At 40.5% G+C, this 18,613-nt stretch overlaps 1 protein-coding gene across 2 annotated transcripts; it reads right to left on the bottom strand.

Annotated features, from left to right (window-relative positions):
• Nucleotides 1-9,855: 9,855 nt before the first annotated feature.
• Nucleotides 9,856-17,138, bottom strand: IDS (iduronate 2-sulfatase). Of its 2 annotated transcripts, none has more exons than XM_015860833.3 (9): nt 16,996-17,138; nt 15,555-15,691; nt 15,017-15,194; nt 14,427-14,515; nt 13,331-13,531; nt 12,570-12,740; nt 12,320-12,446; nt 11,100-11,273; nt 9,856-10,463 (listed from the first exon to the last, which is right to left on the bottom strand). In XM_015860833.3, exons 1-9 carry the CDS (start codon nt 17,114-17,116, stop codon nt 9,961-9,963), a joined length of 1,701 nt encoding a protein of 566 aa, XP_015716319.2. In that variant the 5' UTR covers nt 17,117-17,138; the 3' UTR covers nt 9,856-9,960. The 2 variants fall into 2 exon arrangements, with proteins under 2 accessions (XP_015716319.2, XP_015716320.2); XM_015860834.3 differs by having other exon boundaries at nt 17,014-17,138.
• Between the last annotated feature and the right edge of the window lie 1,475 nt (nt 17,139-18,613).

The raw sequence follows: 18,613 nt of genomic DNA, 5'->3' as shown, positions 1-18,613 counted from the left end.
ACAGCTGTGGGCATTAAAATCCAAGGCACTACTGCCAAACCCACAGGCAGGCACATGGTAAAGCTAACTACTGTAGTGCTCCTCATCAGCTTCAAAGCACTCACTCAATTGGTGACCCTTATCTAGCTCCTTCCTGATTTGTTTCATTCCACAGTACTCAAAGTACTTAAGAGGTTGAAGAGGCAGCACTTTTGTCAGCTGTGTTCTCTACTGTTACCATTTATGGTGGAATGAGCGCATCAAATTTGGGTTGAAGATCTCTGTACTTGTGGAGCTGACTGAGGAACTAACTTTCTGCTGTAGGAATACACCAGATATCAAGCATGAGGTTGCTGGCACTCAAAGCAGACCTTCCACATTTCAGATGTCCTGCAGGATGGTCTCTTATGAATAGTAACAACTGGAAATGTAAAAATTGCATGCTACAGTAACACAAGCCACATTCATTTTCAGCGTTATTAGGCAAAATCCTGGGACCACTTGAGTTTTATTAGTAGTTAAAGAAGGAAACTGTTTCTCAAATGAGCAATCAGTCTTACTGAAGTACATGAGTGCAAACCAAATCAAGCTTCAGAAGCTTACTTTATATTTTATGTAAAAATAAGAAAAGTAATACATGGAATAGAGCCATTAAAATGCATGTGCATTTGCGTGCAAGTTCTCTTTCTTCTCTTTCTTCTCTTCCTTTTCTTCCCAGCTCGATAACTATATCGTTAATAAGAATAAAATGTCAGCCTTTACTTGTACACATACCCAAGATCTTGTAAGTCATTACAACGTGTTTTTGAGATTTGCCACTTCACTGCTCTATAAAAAGCTTCCTGAAAAAGTATTAACAGATGGCCTCTTACTCTCCGAGACTGTTTGCAATACACCAGATGGCAACCTGAAAGAGAAAATCCAACTTACATTTTCAAAACTGAAGGAAATGTGACAATATCCTCACAATAAATATACAGCATGAAGGTAGCAATAAATAATCTGTTTGAAGCAAACTGCCTTTCTTAATTTAAGCAGTGAATCTAGCCCTCGTTTTATAACGTATTGCAGAATGTTTCATATCTAATGCTGGAAGTAATTTCTGATGCAAGCTGAAAGTTTGGTTTAAATGAGCAACAGGTTTATGAGAGGCAAGGTTATTTGAAAGAGTAAAAAAGAATGGGCCAATAGCCTCAGGGGTTAAGATTTCATACACTGAATCTCAGGTATCTGGTTTGTGTCTAAGAGCTAATCAGTAGGCTGCTGCATTTTTGCTATTAATTTTAGAAGTATTAAGCTCAGCTTGCCAGTCAGAGTTTGGTTAGGGGAAGGTAATAACTGTTCCAGATACTTACCGCTTCCTAGCATTCACCTGCTAGAGAGCAGCTTAGCTCTCCTCAAGAGACCTGGAGAGCTCTGCTAAATACAATCAACTACTTGCTGTGCTCCTGGCTGTTCTCTGGGATTGCAGCTACCATTTAGATTGATCATGTTATCCTTCAGATAAAGTGAATAACCCTTCCTTCTCAAAGAAGTCCCACTGAAATACAAGGGCCACCAATGGGGTTAGAAATGTTTTCCAGCACACATTAGGAAACAGGAAAAGACCTTTGTATTTGTACAGTGTTACAATGATGGGCCTTCTTTGGTAAAGCTTTGATGAGTCACTGCAATTCCTTAGAGTCCATTTAAGTTATGACCCTGTGCCTAGTTTTAAAGCCCCAAGGGATTCTGGAGAGATGAAAGAAATTCTATATGTGAGGACTGGTAACTTTCCAACATCTCAACACAGTGGGTCAGTAATTGTACTTAGCAACTTCACCTTTCATGTGAGAACATACCTAGAAAGCCCATCAATTTCCTTCTCCAAAGCTTATCTGAAGCTGAAAGACTGGCAGTGGGCATATAAATGCCTTCACCTGCTTTCCCAAGGAATACAGTTACCTATTGTGCCACCAGGTTTTAAGCAGAACTCCCTACTGAAGTCAATATGCTATAAGCACAAAATTCCTTAAGATAATTCATAAACTTACAGACCAGATAGCTTTCCTACCATAGCCTATAAAAGTAGACTTTATATATAAAGCTGGTATTTATTATTAATAACATAAAATATTTATAAATACAGCAGATGTATGAGAATTGTCACAGGCAGAGTTTTCCTCTTTACTTTCTCATTGGCAGCAAGCCCGTTTACACAAGCTACAAACAATAACAAAAATAACTCTACAAAGATAAGACAATAATAGGACTACCGCTTGCCCAGTCTGTGAAGTGAATGTATCAGATTCCCTTGGCTTTATTATTCATTTGTGATTTGAGCTTACCTCATCCAGTTCTCACCTAACAGTCACCATCTTCTGGAATCAGGCCAGACTGCCATCTTCTCCCCCCAGAACAACATATAATGTGTAATCCCTAATCACACTACTGCCTCTCTCTGCTTACAAAACCACCTGAAAAGTTCAGACACATTGCTAGGAAAGGGACCAGTAACTGCATTACTTTCATCCATCTTTGTGTAGGTGCTAGGTTTGCAAGACTAAAGCCATCATAGCTCACACACTTCTTACTCTGGCACTCCTCTGGTGAATGAGATCAGTAGAAAGACAAGACAAACTTTTGTCAGTTTTGCAAGTTGAAATGGCTCTCATCAGAAGGGCAAGGACAGAGCCAGGCAGCCAAACAGCAGCAGAAAGGTGGGAGCATCCCAGTTACTGGCAGTCAGATCAGCCATTAAAAAACCTTCCCCTTACAATGCCTTGCATTACTAAGCCTTGGCCAGTTAGGGTCTCTAGACCCAACTGAGAACTGGAAATTTGGAACAGTGAACTTGTAGTAAGGAATCCACATGGCACCATTTAAACTACTATCTTTGCCCTTTGAGTGAAGCAAATCCAAGTCTGCTAATCCCAGTGGCCTTCATGCAGTCACACCAGCACATGACTTGATTTACTTTAATAAAGAGGTTAAAATATTACATTTTCTTCTTCCCTTGTCATTCAGTGATCAAATACAATGAAGTTCCATTTAACCCACAGGCCTGAGTTTCCATTTTAAAGCTGACTGAATGACAGGGTATAGCGGATGGTGATGGCCTGTCAGCATTTCCTTCAGGAACTGGCAGGCTCAAAATGAGCAGTTTACTTTATGTGCAAGCTCAAAAACAGAGATGCCAGACCTACAAGCTGCCTGCAGTGAGTGGCCTTATAAAAGCAATCAGTGACTGCCTCCTAGGAACTTGCGCTAGACAGATAGCAACTAACCTGCATTGGGAAAACATAAATAAGTCTATGTACTTTGTTTTATTCTTATGCTTCTCCTGAAGCTAAAGGGACTGGGAAGGAGAAGAAAAAAACACAAAACACTCATAGCCAAACTGCAAAATTGATCTGAAATTCTCTCTTTTATTCAGTTCTGATCCAGGCTCACATAAAATTCGTGCTGAACACTACAACCACCTTTACTCCTACTTCAAAGAGGTTTTCAGCTTGAAGTAAGAAATGGCTTGCATCTCTCAATCTGATATTACTCATTAGAATTGCACCATTCATTACAATTGTTGGTGTTTCACATTTCAGGAGTCCTAAATCTGGTCCCGCTCTCACTCCTTGTTGCATAAATCCCAAAGTAGCTTTCAAATGCAAAACCAGTGGGAGGGAAGGAAGCAGCCCTAGTGTAATACTATTGATGTGTCTTGTCCCAGGTTTCTTCACACAGAAAAGCACCAGCTTAGCTGAGACAAGAATGTTGGGAAACAGCAGTTTCTCCCTCATGAAGAATTAGAGCTCAGCTCTTAGGAGTGCAGCATTGAAATAAGAATCAGCATTTTAACTGGAGACAAATGCACTAATCATGGTCATGAACACAGCTGAACTAAATGTCTCAGCAAAACCACTCAGTAATAGCATTAGTCATGATAAAGGAACTGAGTATTTTCAGGATAGGATACACTCAGAGAATACAAACAGAATCTTTTGTGCTCTCTTGTATAGAGGGATGATTCAGAGTATATATCTGAACAACTCGCTACTAAAATAACAGGGCAATTTGAGATATCCGCTAAAGGAATGAGTCTGGAAAAGAAAGAGTTGCTCTATAAGTTGTTTTCTAATTGTATGGATAACCAGCTCCTCTATCACTGAGCAGGAACAGATCAGCAAAAAGAAGAAAAGAAAAGAAAAAAAAAAAAGAAAAGAAAAAAGAAAAAAAATGATTAAATATAGGAACAGTAAGAATTATTTTAAAAATAAATTGAAAAATAGATACCTATTTTACCTATGAGCATCCCTAAATCTTTTTTATATTAATAACTGATTACTTTATACACCCTGAAGTTGTTTTAACCCCCTCAGTGCCTCACACACCGATCGTCTTACAAGCAAATTGCTCAGCGCTGTGCAAAGAAAACACCAATGCAACTTCAGGCATTATAGATACTAAGGCAGCATTAAAGCACCTCTGCAAAACCACTCTTGTTGTCTGGGCTTTTTTTTTAGCACATGCTTTATGGAAGTGGGCAACTTACCACGTAAAAACATATCAAAAGGACAACGATTTTTTCTTGTTTAAAACTTGGAAGCACTACTTTCAGTATAACATAATATAAATAATAATGTAAAATAAAAAGATGATGGAAGCATTCCAGTACTCTGGCTCGCATATCCCAGCAATGTACAGCTGACGATGATTAAACAGAATTCTTAATTCTAAGTGTAAAACAAAATATGTCTAGCAGTAGCTGATGTCCCACAGCTCACTGTTCTCTCTCTCACATGTTACCCGATGCGTTGCTGACCTCTAGTCGAGGAGCTCTGGAAATACAGGCTCTGGCCTCTCCCATGTAGGCAGATAACATCTGAAGCATTAATACAAAATCCAAACAATGAAGCAGAAGGTTAAAGGACTTTTGCCTCCTCTCAGCTGTGGTCATGAGACAGCCCAAAGTCACAATGCAAAGTGTAGACAAGCAGATGGAGGGTCTGTAATACATTGGTGGGAGAGATTTAGTGTAAGAACACAACACATTTTTGCTTCCTAGATTGGATGGAAAATGTAAAAAAAAAAAAAAACCTCACTGCCATGTTTATTGGAGAAAAATTAGTATTGGGTTTTACAGCTGGGCAACTGTTCTTTATTGTAGTGTGTCCTCTATTACAGACTACTTCATGTTATTTGTAGACCACCTTCAGAAAGCTTTAGAAAAGCATAAACAGCCTTGGGTTAAAAGCACTGGATACAGAATTCAGTGTCCTTCCACATCTGTTTGCAGCTTAACTGACCTTGAGTTAAAAAATTTCAGCTCTCCAGACTGGTGTCCTTGTTCTGTAACATAGGAATAATCTCTGACTGCCCCTCTCTGCTTATTCCGGCTGAGAGATGGGCACAGGTATCACTGTTCTTGAGCACTGAAAACAGAACAGGCATAAAATCTTCAATGCTACTAACGTCAATTTTTTAATGGTGCCAGATAAGAAGCTGCACTCACTGGGATTTGCCATTACTTTCTAAGTGACAATATTTTGATATTGATATACAAAAATAAATTATATCAGAAACAAGAAGATCTGAGTACCTACCAGTAGCCAATTAATTCTGCTATGCCTAAAACCAGACAGATACAACATTTCCCTTCTGAATCCTGCTCTTTCTAGAATTATGTTCTATTTTTCTTGCTGGATTCTAATCCTTCAGACCATTACTTTATATATAATGTCACTGTTTCTTATATCTCACTGTTTTTCTTCCTCTCTGCTGCTTAAGTTTGGCTGTTATCCCCACTCCATGTCCAACTGCACATACAGAAATATCAAACTCTATCATTTTCTCTTGCTTACTCAAAGCTCCATTATAGCTCATATTGGGACTGTCACACACTGCTGCTCAGCATTGGATCGGGTGTTAATGAAAGGGCAAACAACTCTTTGCTACTTCATATGGTGGATCTCAATGCTAGTAGTCGATCTCCTTTCAGAAGCAGATCTGCCACAGACTCCAAAAAGGAGATTTGCACATGTGGGCAGAGAATACTGGAGTCAAGATCTACCCATGCAGATCTTCATTAGCTAGGAAGTCAGTCAGAGGAATGAAAAGTTTTGACACAGACAATTCAACTTGGTTGGAAATTTTCAATGTGAAGAGCAAAGTGGTCTGCAGAAAACCTATTTACCAAGAGGGTCATTTGATTCTTTATGTAATGTTTCACATTTAAATGCTCAATGCCCAGTTGGAGAGGAATATCCATATTCATCTAAGGATCTCAGCTGCCACCACTAGGCACTTCCCAAGTTTAGTCTGAGACTGTCTCTAACCTAAAGAGATGAAACATAAGCTGACTGCAGTGCCCTATAAAAGCTGGATCTTGATCATGATACTACAGCCATTTTGCCAATGGTGACATTGCTCCCAATCAGAGAAAATACACGCTAACTCTAAGAATTAGGAAATATCCTGATTAGAGGCATCATGTCTACATCCTTTCCACCATGCTGTGGAACACTCACTCCAGCAGGGGACTCCACTTGATCAGCAGAAGGTAGCAGCAAGTCACTGATATATAATTAACATGCAACAGTGAATAATTAGTCAGCATCTGACCAATAACTGTGACATTCAGCTGCCTTTGCCTGTCTCAGAACACAGAAACATTTGCAACTCCCACAGACAGCTATTAATTCAAATATAACCTACTTCCCCCAGCAAGTGCAAAACACAGGCCAAAGGGAGCATCCCAATCTGTTGCACAGCGCAGTATGACGCAACAACATTTCCATACACTCCAGCATGCACAGCATGCTGGAAATTAGACCCAAACCCTACATTTGCAGACAGCAAGTCGTAAACATTCTACTTGAATATTACAAAATACACACAAATACACAGTCTTCTTAATTGTTAAATGATTCCCATTAGTTTGGACATGGTGACTTTGAATTTAGAACATTGTGCAGCTACATAGTAGAAACTTCAGAGTTATGACTGACTGAGGTATGGCTGCTTAAGGAGTAAGTTTTCAAATCCATCACTTAATTGCTCCCTGTACATTAACCTATTAACAGAGGCCTGTTTATTGACTCTGCTTCGTGCCAAGTGCTTACAACAGCTACTCTGGGGTCTCCAGTGGAATCTCTCCATACACATACCGCAGGTAACAATTCCTGCTGATGCAGCATCATGCTGTTCTTCCAGCTGTTCTGATGCCAGCCAGAGAAATAGGGTCAGCACCGGTATCTTCTTTGTTTCCTGATGCTTGGCTTGCATCCGCCTTCCCTCTAGAGAGAGCACTGATCACAAAAGCACTTTATTATTATTGCTCCTGTTAAGTTCTTTTGCTCTACAGCAGAGGCCGCTCAGCCTAGCAAAACCCTGAGTGCAGCTCTCCAATGGAAGCAGTATTTTGATTTAAGAAACACATCTCCTACCTTTGCTTCTGCTGCTTTTCTATTTCCTCACACAAAATTCCACAACAAATGTAACTCACACAGTGCTTCTAAGAGCAAAGATTTTTCACCGCTATGCCTCAAATGTTAAGCCTCAAACAGCAGCAGGCAGAAGGAAATTGCTTGCTAGGTGGACTGCAGTCCTGCTCATTGACTTGTGCAATTATTCAACAATGTCCTTGCTCTGAGCATGTGGATATGTGTCTTGATTCACTAGCTGTCAAAGACAATCCTGTTTCATGTCCCCTAAAAACATTAGTAGATTTTGATTAAGGAAGGTCAAGGATGGCTTTTCCATTCTAATATTGAGACCTGAGGGGGGAAAAAAAGAAAAAAGAAAAAAGAAAAAAGAAAAAAGGTACTCATCACCTTTTATCTCCACTTGAAAAATCAAATTGCCTGAAGTGATGGAAGCTACAGACAGCAGTACGTACAAGAACGCTGTCATGCAAATAGGTTCCTAAAACTACAGCGTGTAGATTAAGTCCCCTCAGAAGTATTTTTACAGAACAAAGCAATGCTTAGGCAACCAATTCTAAGCCAATATCGATTTGCTGGTGCAGTTTTAAATGTGCATTGTTACTGACCTAGCATATTGGAGACTTAAATTAATCCTTAATGCTCCAATACATTCCAAAACAAAACAAAACAAACCTTCCCCAATATCTGACTTGCTTTTGAAGGTAAGAATGTCAAGAGACATAATTAGCTCTATCTGCAGGCTCCAAATCTTAGCCTGGCACCACTATCAATAAAACACATCCTCAGTCAGTGTGAAATTGGAGTAGCTACACTGGATCTGCTACATGCAGCTGCAGTATTTCACACCAACTGAGGATCGAAGTATACATGCATAAGTGAAGGAAGCATATGTTTTCATCTGGATTAATAATGCTGCAGAACACAGAGCATCTCAAGCTGAGTAAAACAAATGACAAGTTCAATAAGAAATACATTCTTCTAATTGAGTTTAGGGCACTAACTTCTGTCTTCTAACAGGGAATCAGACTCATAGAGGATATCTCTACATTAATTAGGAGCAAGACTGTCATGTAGTAATGGGAGGATGGTTGGGCTAGATGATCTTATAGGTCCTTTCCAACCTTGTGATTCTATGACTCTCTGGATTTTAATGAAATAAAGTTATGTCTGTGGCTTCTCTAGGATATTAAAGTTAATTTATCTGAGGAAGACATGTAACAGCTGGCTTTTTCTTTCTGTAGGAATTGGGAGAACAGTTCATTGAGGAAGGCAAGCAAGAGTTAGCATTCAGAACAAGGTCTTATCTGCTAAGGCACAGATTTTGATATGCTGAAAGCCTCAATCAGCAAGATGGAATTACAGAAATCCAGCAGGCTGATGGAACAACAAATCCTACTGCCATCGTGGTAGAGCAGTGCTCCTCGTGGCAGTGATCATGAATGACAGACAGGATTTAGATACAGTACGCAGCCAAAGCATTTTTCAGCTACAAGCTCCCAATCATGCTGACCTCAAATCATTTGGCCACACAGAAATATACTTGCCAGCACAGTATTAGACAACTATTGTTTCACATCTTGTGTTGCTAAACAAGAGAACTTAAATCTGAATGGTTTTTAGCTGCCTTTGTCCAAATAAAGATTGCCAAACCCATTTAGCATTTTAGAAAACAAACATCCAAGCATCCATTCACTGAAGAAGTGATAGGACATGGCAGCTCACAAGTGTGGCAAGCAGTTCAACAAACAGACACCAGCAAGCTACAATAGCTAAAGGTTTCCATCTGATCCCACCTGTGGGACCTCACTGGACTGATCCTCACTAAACACAGGAGAGCTTTGTGGTGTTACATTAACCCCTCAGTCTTGCTTAGCATTTTAGTAACAAAATCATTCACACACATTATGAAAATTCAGACCCTCTCCCATAAGGTAAAGGAGGAGTAATTCTGTTCAAAATTAAAGTTTAACATTTTTGAACGGAACACTTAAGATTTCCCTTGAAGTTCTAGTCTGTTCTATTTCAGGCTGATGACAGCAGACACCTCAGTTCCTCACTGCTACCAAATGGCGCCTTGATTACTCTAGCTCCAGGCCTCAGGGTAAAGCAGATAGGACTTGCTTACTGGCCCTGCCAGGCAGGGGAGTTGGAGCTTCATGATCCTCGAGGTCCCTTCCAACACAGGTCATTCTGTGATTCTGTGACTAGCACAAATTCTCTGCCTAACCTGCCAAGTACAGAAGTTTGTCTTTTTCCACCTTCCACAGCAGCTGCAGCACAGGTGATGAATGCTTTTTCAGTCACTACTACACTGAAAATCATGAAGTTGTTTCACAGTATGGGTCTGCATGTGATCTTTTCAAAAGACTTTTAAACAAGCAACACAACTGCAGAAGTGATTTCACTGCCTATTATAGTGCAGTAAGAGTTGTAACACAAGAAACACATCAGCTGGTGTTTTTATACAAATGGGATTTTAATTCTGTCCACGTGCTTTCTGCACAGCAGAAAGGTGCCATACCAAAAACAAAGGAAGTGCTCCATACAAAGTTCCTGATGCTTAATGCTTCAGGAAGTCAATCATTTTTTGGTAAAGATGACGATGCAAGGTATTGTTATAGATGTTATTATCCTGGTTTGGATCAGTCTCCATCATGTACAACTCTCCTGCATGGATATCCTCAAAGTTAGCACTGAAGTTCTCAGGATTAAACTGAACCCATACAGTATATCTGTAGTCAATTGTACGCATGGAATAGCCCATGATTCTGATGTCTTTTAGTTTCGGCTTGTCAGAGTCCCACTGCGGAGTATCTGCAGGCCGGGGATATTGGCTGAATGCAATAGGTTCTTCACTGTAACACTTGTCAGTGTCATTACAACCATCCTCCTTCATCGGTACCTTCTGTTCAGAGGACTTAAAATACCGGACAATGCTTGCCCCCTCAGTACACAGTGCAACATGAAACGAAGCATCTGGGCACGCAGGAGGAACCTGCAAGCCAGCAAGTTCAGCAAGTGTTGAAAACAGAGAGACGAGCTCTACCATTTTTGTGCTTTGTCCTGGAAGAAACACCAAAATACACATTACTGAACATGATGATTTAACAGAAATTGGTACATATCTGGAACTTACATAATTAAACTGGTATTTTATTGATAGTGCCCTGTAATAGATTTGTGGAACAACATAATCAAGGTGTGGCAGTTTGCTCTGAGGATGCTCCGCTACAGATACTTGAGTGAGAAGAAACTTTTGAACTTACAGTTCTCAAATGTGCAGATTCTTCAAGACAATGATATTCATTGCTTTGAGAAAAAAACTTCAGAAAGACAAAGCAAATTACAGTGTCAATTGTTTAACATGACTGCTTTTATCAAAACAGTGCTACATAGAGAATGCCTACTTATTACTGTTTCAAAGCAGCTGCCGCTACAAAAGGGAGGCTGAGTATTGTTTCATTCTTGTGTAGCATAGATGCCTAAATTACCTGCTGTATTAATGCAGGCACCTACTGAGTTACTACTTTACCATAGTAAAAGTCTGTGTCCACACAAGGAACATTCCCTTCATCATTCTGTTCCCTATTAGTACAAACGCACACTCACTAACAATGAGAAGCTGCTCATATGTGAAGCATTGCATTATCACTGTTTTTTAAGTATATTCAGTGCAAACAAACAGAGCCAAAAACTTACCTTGTGGTCCCAAGCCTAAAATATGGCTAAATGGATCAAGGTAGGGGAAGACTCTCCCTCCTTGCCTAGCAGACGAAGTTGTCATTCCTGGTACATAAAACATCAGTGGCACTTGGGTAGCAACATCAAAATTGCTGTACTTTGCCCATTCACCATGTTCTCCCAGGGACCATCCTAAATGACAGAGAGTGTAATTCACAACAGATACAGACTTGTAATTTAGAAGTCATTTCTTTTTCACTGTAAAGTGACTTTGGCTGTTGAGGCCATTACTCTTATCAAGGTTATATTAAAATGCAAATAACCTATATATGTTTAAACATAACAAGATTTTTCCAATAGGAAAACTATTTCAACAGCCATGTAAATCTTGCAACTTGATATACTCATATCAAGGGAACAATTACACCTGTCCCTACTTCCATTAACCTAGATTAGAATTAGGAAATCAGTATTAAAACAGCATAAAAGAGAAGCTGGGGTTTGTCATTGCACCTGCATGAATCTCCACACTGAATCCACAAAGCACTAGTGTAAGTTTTGTGCAGCTGCAAGTTCTCCAATACTCCTGTTATACGGTAACTGAATATCCCTTGGAGCGAAGACAGCCATCTAAGCCAGATTGCCCTATCAGGATGTTACTCTGAATGAAACAGAGGTCAAATCTCTTTAGCTTTCTTCTTCCTCTAGGAAAAGATACCAACGTGACTTCCTTCCTGGGCAGACTGATCACTAACTTCATTATTAGCAAAATTTTTTGTCTCACTTCGCTGCCATGGTACTGGAAACACCACCTGTTTAGTTAACTGCAGTCTACAGACTGAGATGCAGATTGGCAAGTCAGGACGTACATCTAGAGCTTCTTCTGTACAAAAAGTACGCCAAAAAAAAACCCCAAAAGCAAAAAGAACCCCCAACATTCTAGTGGTTAATGAGAAAGCTTGCCCACTGTAGCAGATGCCCTTTACAAACTGCAAAGAGGGCTATTACTCATAGCCAACCCTCAACCTGATTAAAGACAGAGGTGCCTGCAGAGGAACAGAACCACGGCCAAAGAACTCCATGTCAGTCCATTAAGCAAGGACAGACTAGCCAGATGTACAAGGTACAGCAGCTCTGCTGTACTGATGTACAAACACACTCTCGATTAATACTCCAGCACTGAGTCATGCAATTAAGAATTTACTAGCAGTGAACTGGAGGCAGATTTAGACACTTACCATGATCAGCAGTAAAAACTACTATTGTGCTATTTGAGAGTCCTACATCATCTAAAGCATTCAAGAGCAGGCCAACCTGCACATCCAGGTAAGAAACTGCTGCATAGTAGCTCTGACGAATCAGCCTCTGCAAGTTAAGAAAAGGAAGGAAGAAAAAAGATTAATATCTCAGAACAGCTAAAAGCAGCCTTTTGTTCCCTTGTATTTGAGTATATTAATGAAGTTTGACTTCACTGTATTGACAGCTTACCTGGAAGTCATCTGGAAGTGGTTCGTAAGGGAAAGTAACATTCAATGCTTTCACATCATCTCTCTGTCTGATATCCATCCAAGGGTTGTATGCCACAGGAGGTAGTTTCTCAGGCACCCAGGGATCTGGGGCTAAAGTGATGTTTTCCAGGGGGTACAACTTCAGGAATTCCTTTGCAACACAAGCACACAAAGACTGTCCTCAACTCTAAGGTCTACTGTAAAGTTGCATTGCAAAGCATTAACCATTTCTCCTTGCATGACCCTTCCTTAATATTCTTACAGTTAGTTTATAAGACTTCACCCACCCCCAAGTGTAAAAAGGTGATATTGCTATGCTACTTAATCCCAACAAATTCCCCAAAAATTGTGAGTTAGTAACTGGTATCATACCTTTCCAGTAGTCTCCCAAGTCTCAAAATCACACTTAAATATAAGGCCCAACATTGCTACCTCTGATATGAGTAGGACTTCCACTACTGGCTCATATGGAGAAGTGAGAAGGCCTTTCTACAACCTGCTTCATCATGACAAACAGTATCTCCACGCAATAACTGTCACACTATTAAGGTGATAAGCGTCCAAATTTTATCTGACAGGTCACAACTCTCTCATTAAACATCCCGAAATTCAACACAGCCAGCTGCTAAAATTACACTGTGTAAAGGTTGATTTTCAGTTGTCTTTCCAGAAAAAAAAAAACAAAACAGTAACAAAGCATCTTTTCTAAGTTCCATTCACCATAGGCTTCAGGTTTCTCACCTGTGGGTACCTCAAAGGGATATGTGGCTTATGGTAACCAACAGCCAGGAAGAATTTTTGCTTCTTGGTTTTCATAACATTCAGTAAACGTATGGCCTCTTCAGTGGATTGAATATCAGGCAGAGTACCACCGGGCATTTCTGTCACATCTACTGGGCACACCAAGTTGGCATAAAGTCTTCCATCTTTTCCCCTGCAGGTCTTTATTTAAATAAATAACAACAATAATAAAAAAGTTATGTAATTTAAATTCTGTATAAGCAACAAAATGATCTTTAGTTCTGTAATTATCAAATAAACCCATTACTCAACCCTTTAGCCAATAAATGGTTCTGCGGATCATACACAGAAACGAATTTCATGACTTCTATGAACACTGAAAGCACCAACTAGCTTGATGACTGAGGCAGAAAGTTTCAGGAGCTGATGAATACATAAAATACACAACAATTCTCATGTCTAAAGAAAAGCAGAATCTTTTCTAAAGGTAGCCAAAAGATGAAAAGCAGTAACACAGAAAAATACACCGCTTCTATAATGAATAGAGACTCTGACCTATTAACAAGAACATACAACTTGGTTACACTATACACATGCATTTATTTATTCTTCTGATCCCATAGCTGCCTGAAAGCTACTACTGATTCATTTATTTCTGAGCAAGTGCCAGCCATTTATGGTCAGTGAAGAAAGATAAATTTGCCTAAATGGTTGCCAAGGAAAGGCAGCCTCAGCAGGTTGCTTGGGAAAGCTGTTAAATGAACATAAAGAGAAACATGTCATGGGTACAAATGCTGTTGTTAAAACCTGTATTTTTCAGCAGTAAATGCAAGAACGAAGTATTACCAAGGCTGTCTGTACCCTCATGGTTGGATCTCCTAGCTCTGACATTTACAGACTCCAGCACACAATGTTACTGTAGTATGCGCGTAAGTGTAAAATAGATTCTTTTAGGCTATGTTTAAGAGTAACAGTCTAGAAAACCAAAGTTCCACATTATTTAAAGTTTAATTCAATTAAAAGCTCCCCCCCTCCCCCCAGCTCTATATCAAATCTATCAACCATTCTTTGTTAGCATCCCACAAATCACCTTTACCTTATCATTTTCGTATTTTTCAGTAGAAGGATGAAAGGGTGGAATGGACCAGCTGTATGGATAGTCATCACTGTAATTGGATGAAACTCCTGACAAAGTTAAAGATATAAAAGTGTTCTAGTAAATCAGTAAATCAGGAAGTTCCAATACAAACATGAATTGCTTTCAAAATATATGTATATTCGTAATTCCACATTCTAAATGTAGGCTATTTTCCCTGAAATACACCTGTTATTGAGGAAAGACACTTGAGGTTTTCAAAGAACCTTACTTTAGAAGCAGAAAAAACAGAACTAACGAATATATACATTCCTATTCAGATTTATCATCAACTGAACATCTGTATACCCACATAAGTTTAGCTATGGGGTAAAGATTTACTAGAACAAGAACCACCTATGTGATTCTAATCACTATTTTTCATCCCAGTATTATTACTTTTTAACTAAAGAACCAATTTCCTATTTATCCAGTAACATCAGCCATACGGTCTATATCCCCTGATCCAGACAGTCTACTGTGAAACACACATTCTCAAAAACAGACCTCATATACAGAGCATGTTATGCAGATGACAACTCAAACCTCACCAGGATGAAAAACTTTCCCCACAGACATGGTCATGTAGCCATTCTCTTTGAAATACTGGGGCATTGTGGAATAGTTTCCTGAATGCACTCTCCAATAGGAATAGAAGTCATACAGCCGGGTAGTATCAGGTCTGCGTCCAGTAAGGAATGACACTCTGCTTGGTGCACACACAGCTTGCTGAGGAGAGAGACAGACACAAGGAAAATCAGTTCTGAATGTAATATAAAGCACACCTAGCATCTGCAGCCCACCAGCTTCAGCATGGCTGGACTAAATATCCAGGGGCTCAGAACTGCAGTGAAAGTGATATACTTCAAGCTGGGCTGAACAGCATCCTTATCAGGGACACAGATTCTCAACCAGAAAGTATTATCAAGATACACATTTACCTACCTATCATTATCCTTCGATAACCAATTCCTATACACTGAAGTTCATATATTACATTTCAGCACAAACATTCTTTTCTAATACAATCTACTGTTACAGTGCCAGTATTTACTTTGCAGAGAGAAAACATACTCATTTTTATCTCACCTGTGCATATGCATTGCTGAACACAATACTTTGAGAAGCAAGTTGATCAATGTTTGGAGATTTCACAAGGTTATCTCCATAACAACCCAAAACAGGACGCAGGTCATCCACAACTATGAACAGGACATTCATGCCATCTAAGAGAAAACAGAATAAGAATACACTAACTCAAGCTCCAGCAAGTAAAGGATATTTTACACAGACTTAATGCATCCCAGAAATTTTCTGGAAAATTTAACCTGGAAGAATATTTAAGAGAAAATAAGTTAAGTCAACATGAACATCTAATATCTTTAGAAGGGAATGTAAATACTGGGATTTAATCCCTCAGACAACGCAGATGAATTCAAAGGTTCTCTTTTCACTAGGCCTAGGCAGAACAACTGTATTTTCACTTCCCTTTTTCACAGAATCATAGAACCAGTTAGGCTGGAAAAGACTGGTCAGATCATCTTGTCCAGTCATCAACCCTTCCCCACCACGTCCCTCAGTTCCTCATCTCCACATCTTTAACATCTTGAAGGACAGCGATTCCATCACCTCCCTGGGCAGCCTCTTTACTCTTTCTAACAATAAATCTTTCCTAACATCCAACCTGAACTTCCCCTGGTGCAATTCAAAGCCATCACCTCCAGTCCTATTGCTATTACCTGGGAGCAGAGGCCAAGCCCCCATCTCAACACAACCTCCACTCAGGCAGCTGTGGAGAACAATGAGCATCTTCTACTCCAAACTGAGCATCCTCTACTCCACTGACCCATCCCAGTTCCCCCAGCTGCTCCCCATCAGACTTGTGCTCCAGAGCCCTCACAGCTCCATCGCCCATCCCTCCACACTTTCCATATCTGTATTGTATTGAAGGGCCCAACAGTGCACTGTGCTGTGACCTCACCAGTGCTGGGCACAGAAGGATGATACCTCCTGCTCCTGCTGGCTGTACTGCTGACAGAACCCAGGATGCCACTCTTGGCTTTTTTGGCCTCCTTGTTTCTCTCTACAGTATTTTCTCCAGCTACCTCCAGTTCTGAGCAGAAAAAAAAGCAATAAACCAAAAAGCTGCAAACTCATTTACAGCTGACTCCTTCTGAACTTTACAGCCTACAAGCTGCGGCCAAAGGAGGATAGTTTTCCAAGCTTATTCCTACTTCAAATAGAGTGACAAGCTATCTAATACAACATGTATGTTTTTAAACGCTCCCTGAAGGCAGCAAGTTACATTACAGCTCCAACACAACATAAAGTACTGGCAGCAGCACCCTCAGCCGGTAAGGACGGAGCCCAGCCCTGCAGCAAGGCACCCAGCTCGGCTGTCCACGGAAGGCCCTGGAGGGAGCCCATGACCTGGCACGGCGCCTTAACCCAGGCCCCGTGAAGCTCGGCCTGACTCGGCCCTTTCATTCCGCTGCCGTGAAGGACGAGACCCACCCAGGCCCCGCCGCACCTCCGGGCCCCGTCGTACTGTGAGTGCGGAGCCTGGAGGCCGCAGCTGCCGGGGAGAAGAGTGCGAAGACTCCGCACAAAGCCGCCAGCAGACAGTGGAAGACTCGCTCGGTCTCCGCCATCTCGCAGTGCCTCGGGGCGGGCGGAGCACTGCAGTGGGGCGGGGACAGTGGCGGTCGGTCCCGGCGGGGCTCTGACTCCCGGGTCGGTCACCGCGCCGTTATCCCGCATGATGGCGCTGTCGCCCCGCGAGAGCTGCGCTGTGATGCTGTGAATCTATAATTGTGTTCTTTATGTGCTTCAGGAGTGGGTGGCTCCTCGTTTTTTATGAGAATTAAAATGTTGCCGGTGTGATTTTTTGAGAGACTATAGGATGTGTAGCTGAAAAACCTGATATGTTATGTATTAGTATGCACGGACACTTTCAATCACATGAACTTTCTCTGATATTACAGTAACATGTACTTTTATTCCTTTCTAGAGACATTAAATATGCCTAAAGAACATGAGGAATCCTGTTACTACAAATTCAGTTACTGCAAAGCACGTAGCGTTTAACCAGCTCATTCAGTTAATTTGATGCATATTTTGGAATTAATTTTGTATGTTAGCATATCTCACAGGTTTTGGCGTCTCTTCTAGCAAAGATGAGCTGCTAGAAATATTGAACAGTGCATCCCTAAGTGAGACTTCTTCATTTGGAGACTTCTAATGGAAAAAGCCAAGGAAATTTTCTGCTGTTTTACATGGATTTAATTACCATAAAACTTACCTCTCTCAAATGCAAATATGTTAAGTGGCACTTGATAAGGTCTTCCTGATTCTCCTGATACACATATTTAGCAATCATCTTGAGTCCACTAGAGAACAAATTGCACAGGAGTTCTTTTCAAAGATTATACAAGCTTGATGCTAAAAAGTGAGCTGGAATTATTGCAGGCACTGAAATCAGAGCCCTAATAGTATGTCTTTGACAATCTGTTCCCACAGCTCAGATGTTCACTCCACCCTGGATGTAAGGTCATCTGAGCTGCCTGTGATTCAGTTCCTGAACAAACGCCACTGTATTGGCTGTGATGAGTCAGGACAGTAATGAAAGGTTAAATCCAAGCGTTTCCTGAGCTAGACAACAATCCTCCTCACCCATTCTACTAGAAATTCTTGCTAAATCAGCCAAGATCTTCCACCTACTGCCACCACCACCGAGTATCAGATCTGGCACAGCCTAACAGTATGCAGAGATGTATACTGAGGGTCTGGGGGTCTGCAGTAGAGCTTGCACAAATATTAACAGCAAGATGAGGCCATCATCACAACAGCTGAATATCTTAAAATCAGCCAGTTTCTATGACAGACTCTATTTAAGATACAGTACAAAATTAGCACAGCAATATTTTAGTAGCAGAAAATCCCATTAATGCAACTCCATAAGAAATGGCTGTATTATCAGAAAATATAAAAGATAAAAGAAAACATCTGACTAATCAAGAAGCTTCTTAAGTGGCAAAAGCCTCTTATCTCTACAGTGATTTTTAAAAAGCTCTGCTTTCCTTCTTGTTTTATGTACCAATCAACTTTATTTCTGTAAAAGTTGGTATATAGCAAATGAGAAAGAGGCC

The sequence above is a fragment of the Coturnix japonica genome, chromosome 4 (assembly GCF_054131305.1).
Source record: "Coturnix japonica strain WE chromosome 4, WE-NBRP24, whole genome shotgun sequence".
NCBI classification, from domain to species: Eukaryota; Metazoa; Chordata; class Aves; order Galliformes; family Phasianidae; genus Coturnix; species Coturnix japonica.
Note: the sequence above shows the minus strand (reverse complement) of the source record. Positions and strands in the feature narration are given on the sequence as shown.

Excerpts from the sequence above, each read along its gene's own strand:
- IDS (XM_015860833.3), bottom strand. The coding sequence starts at position 17,116 with ATGGCGGAGACCGAGCGAGTCTTCCACTGTCTGCTGGCGGCTTTGTGC. Across the intron at positions 15,692-16,995 it reads CAGTACGACGGGGCCCGGAG|ATGGCATGAATGTCCTGTTC; the intron begins GTGCGGCGGGGC and ends GTTTTCTCTTAG. Across the intron at positions 11,274-12,319 it reads AGTTTTTACTGCTGATCATG|GATGGTCCCTGGGAGAACAT; the intron begins GTAAGTGTCTAA and ends TCTGTCATTTAG.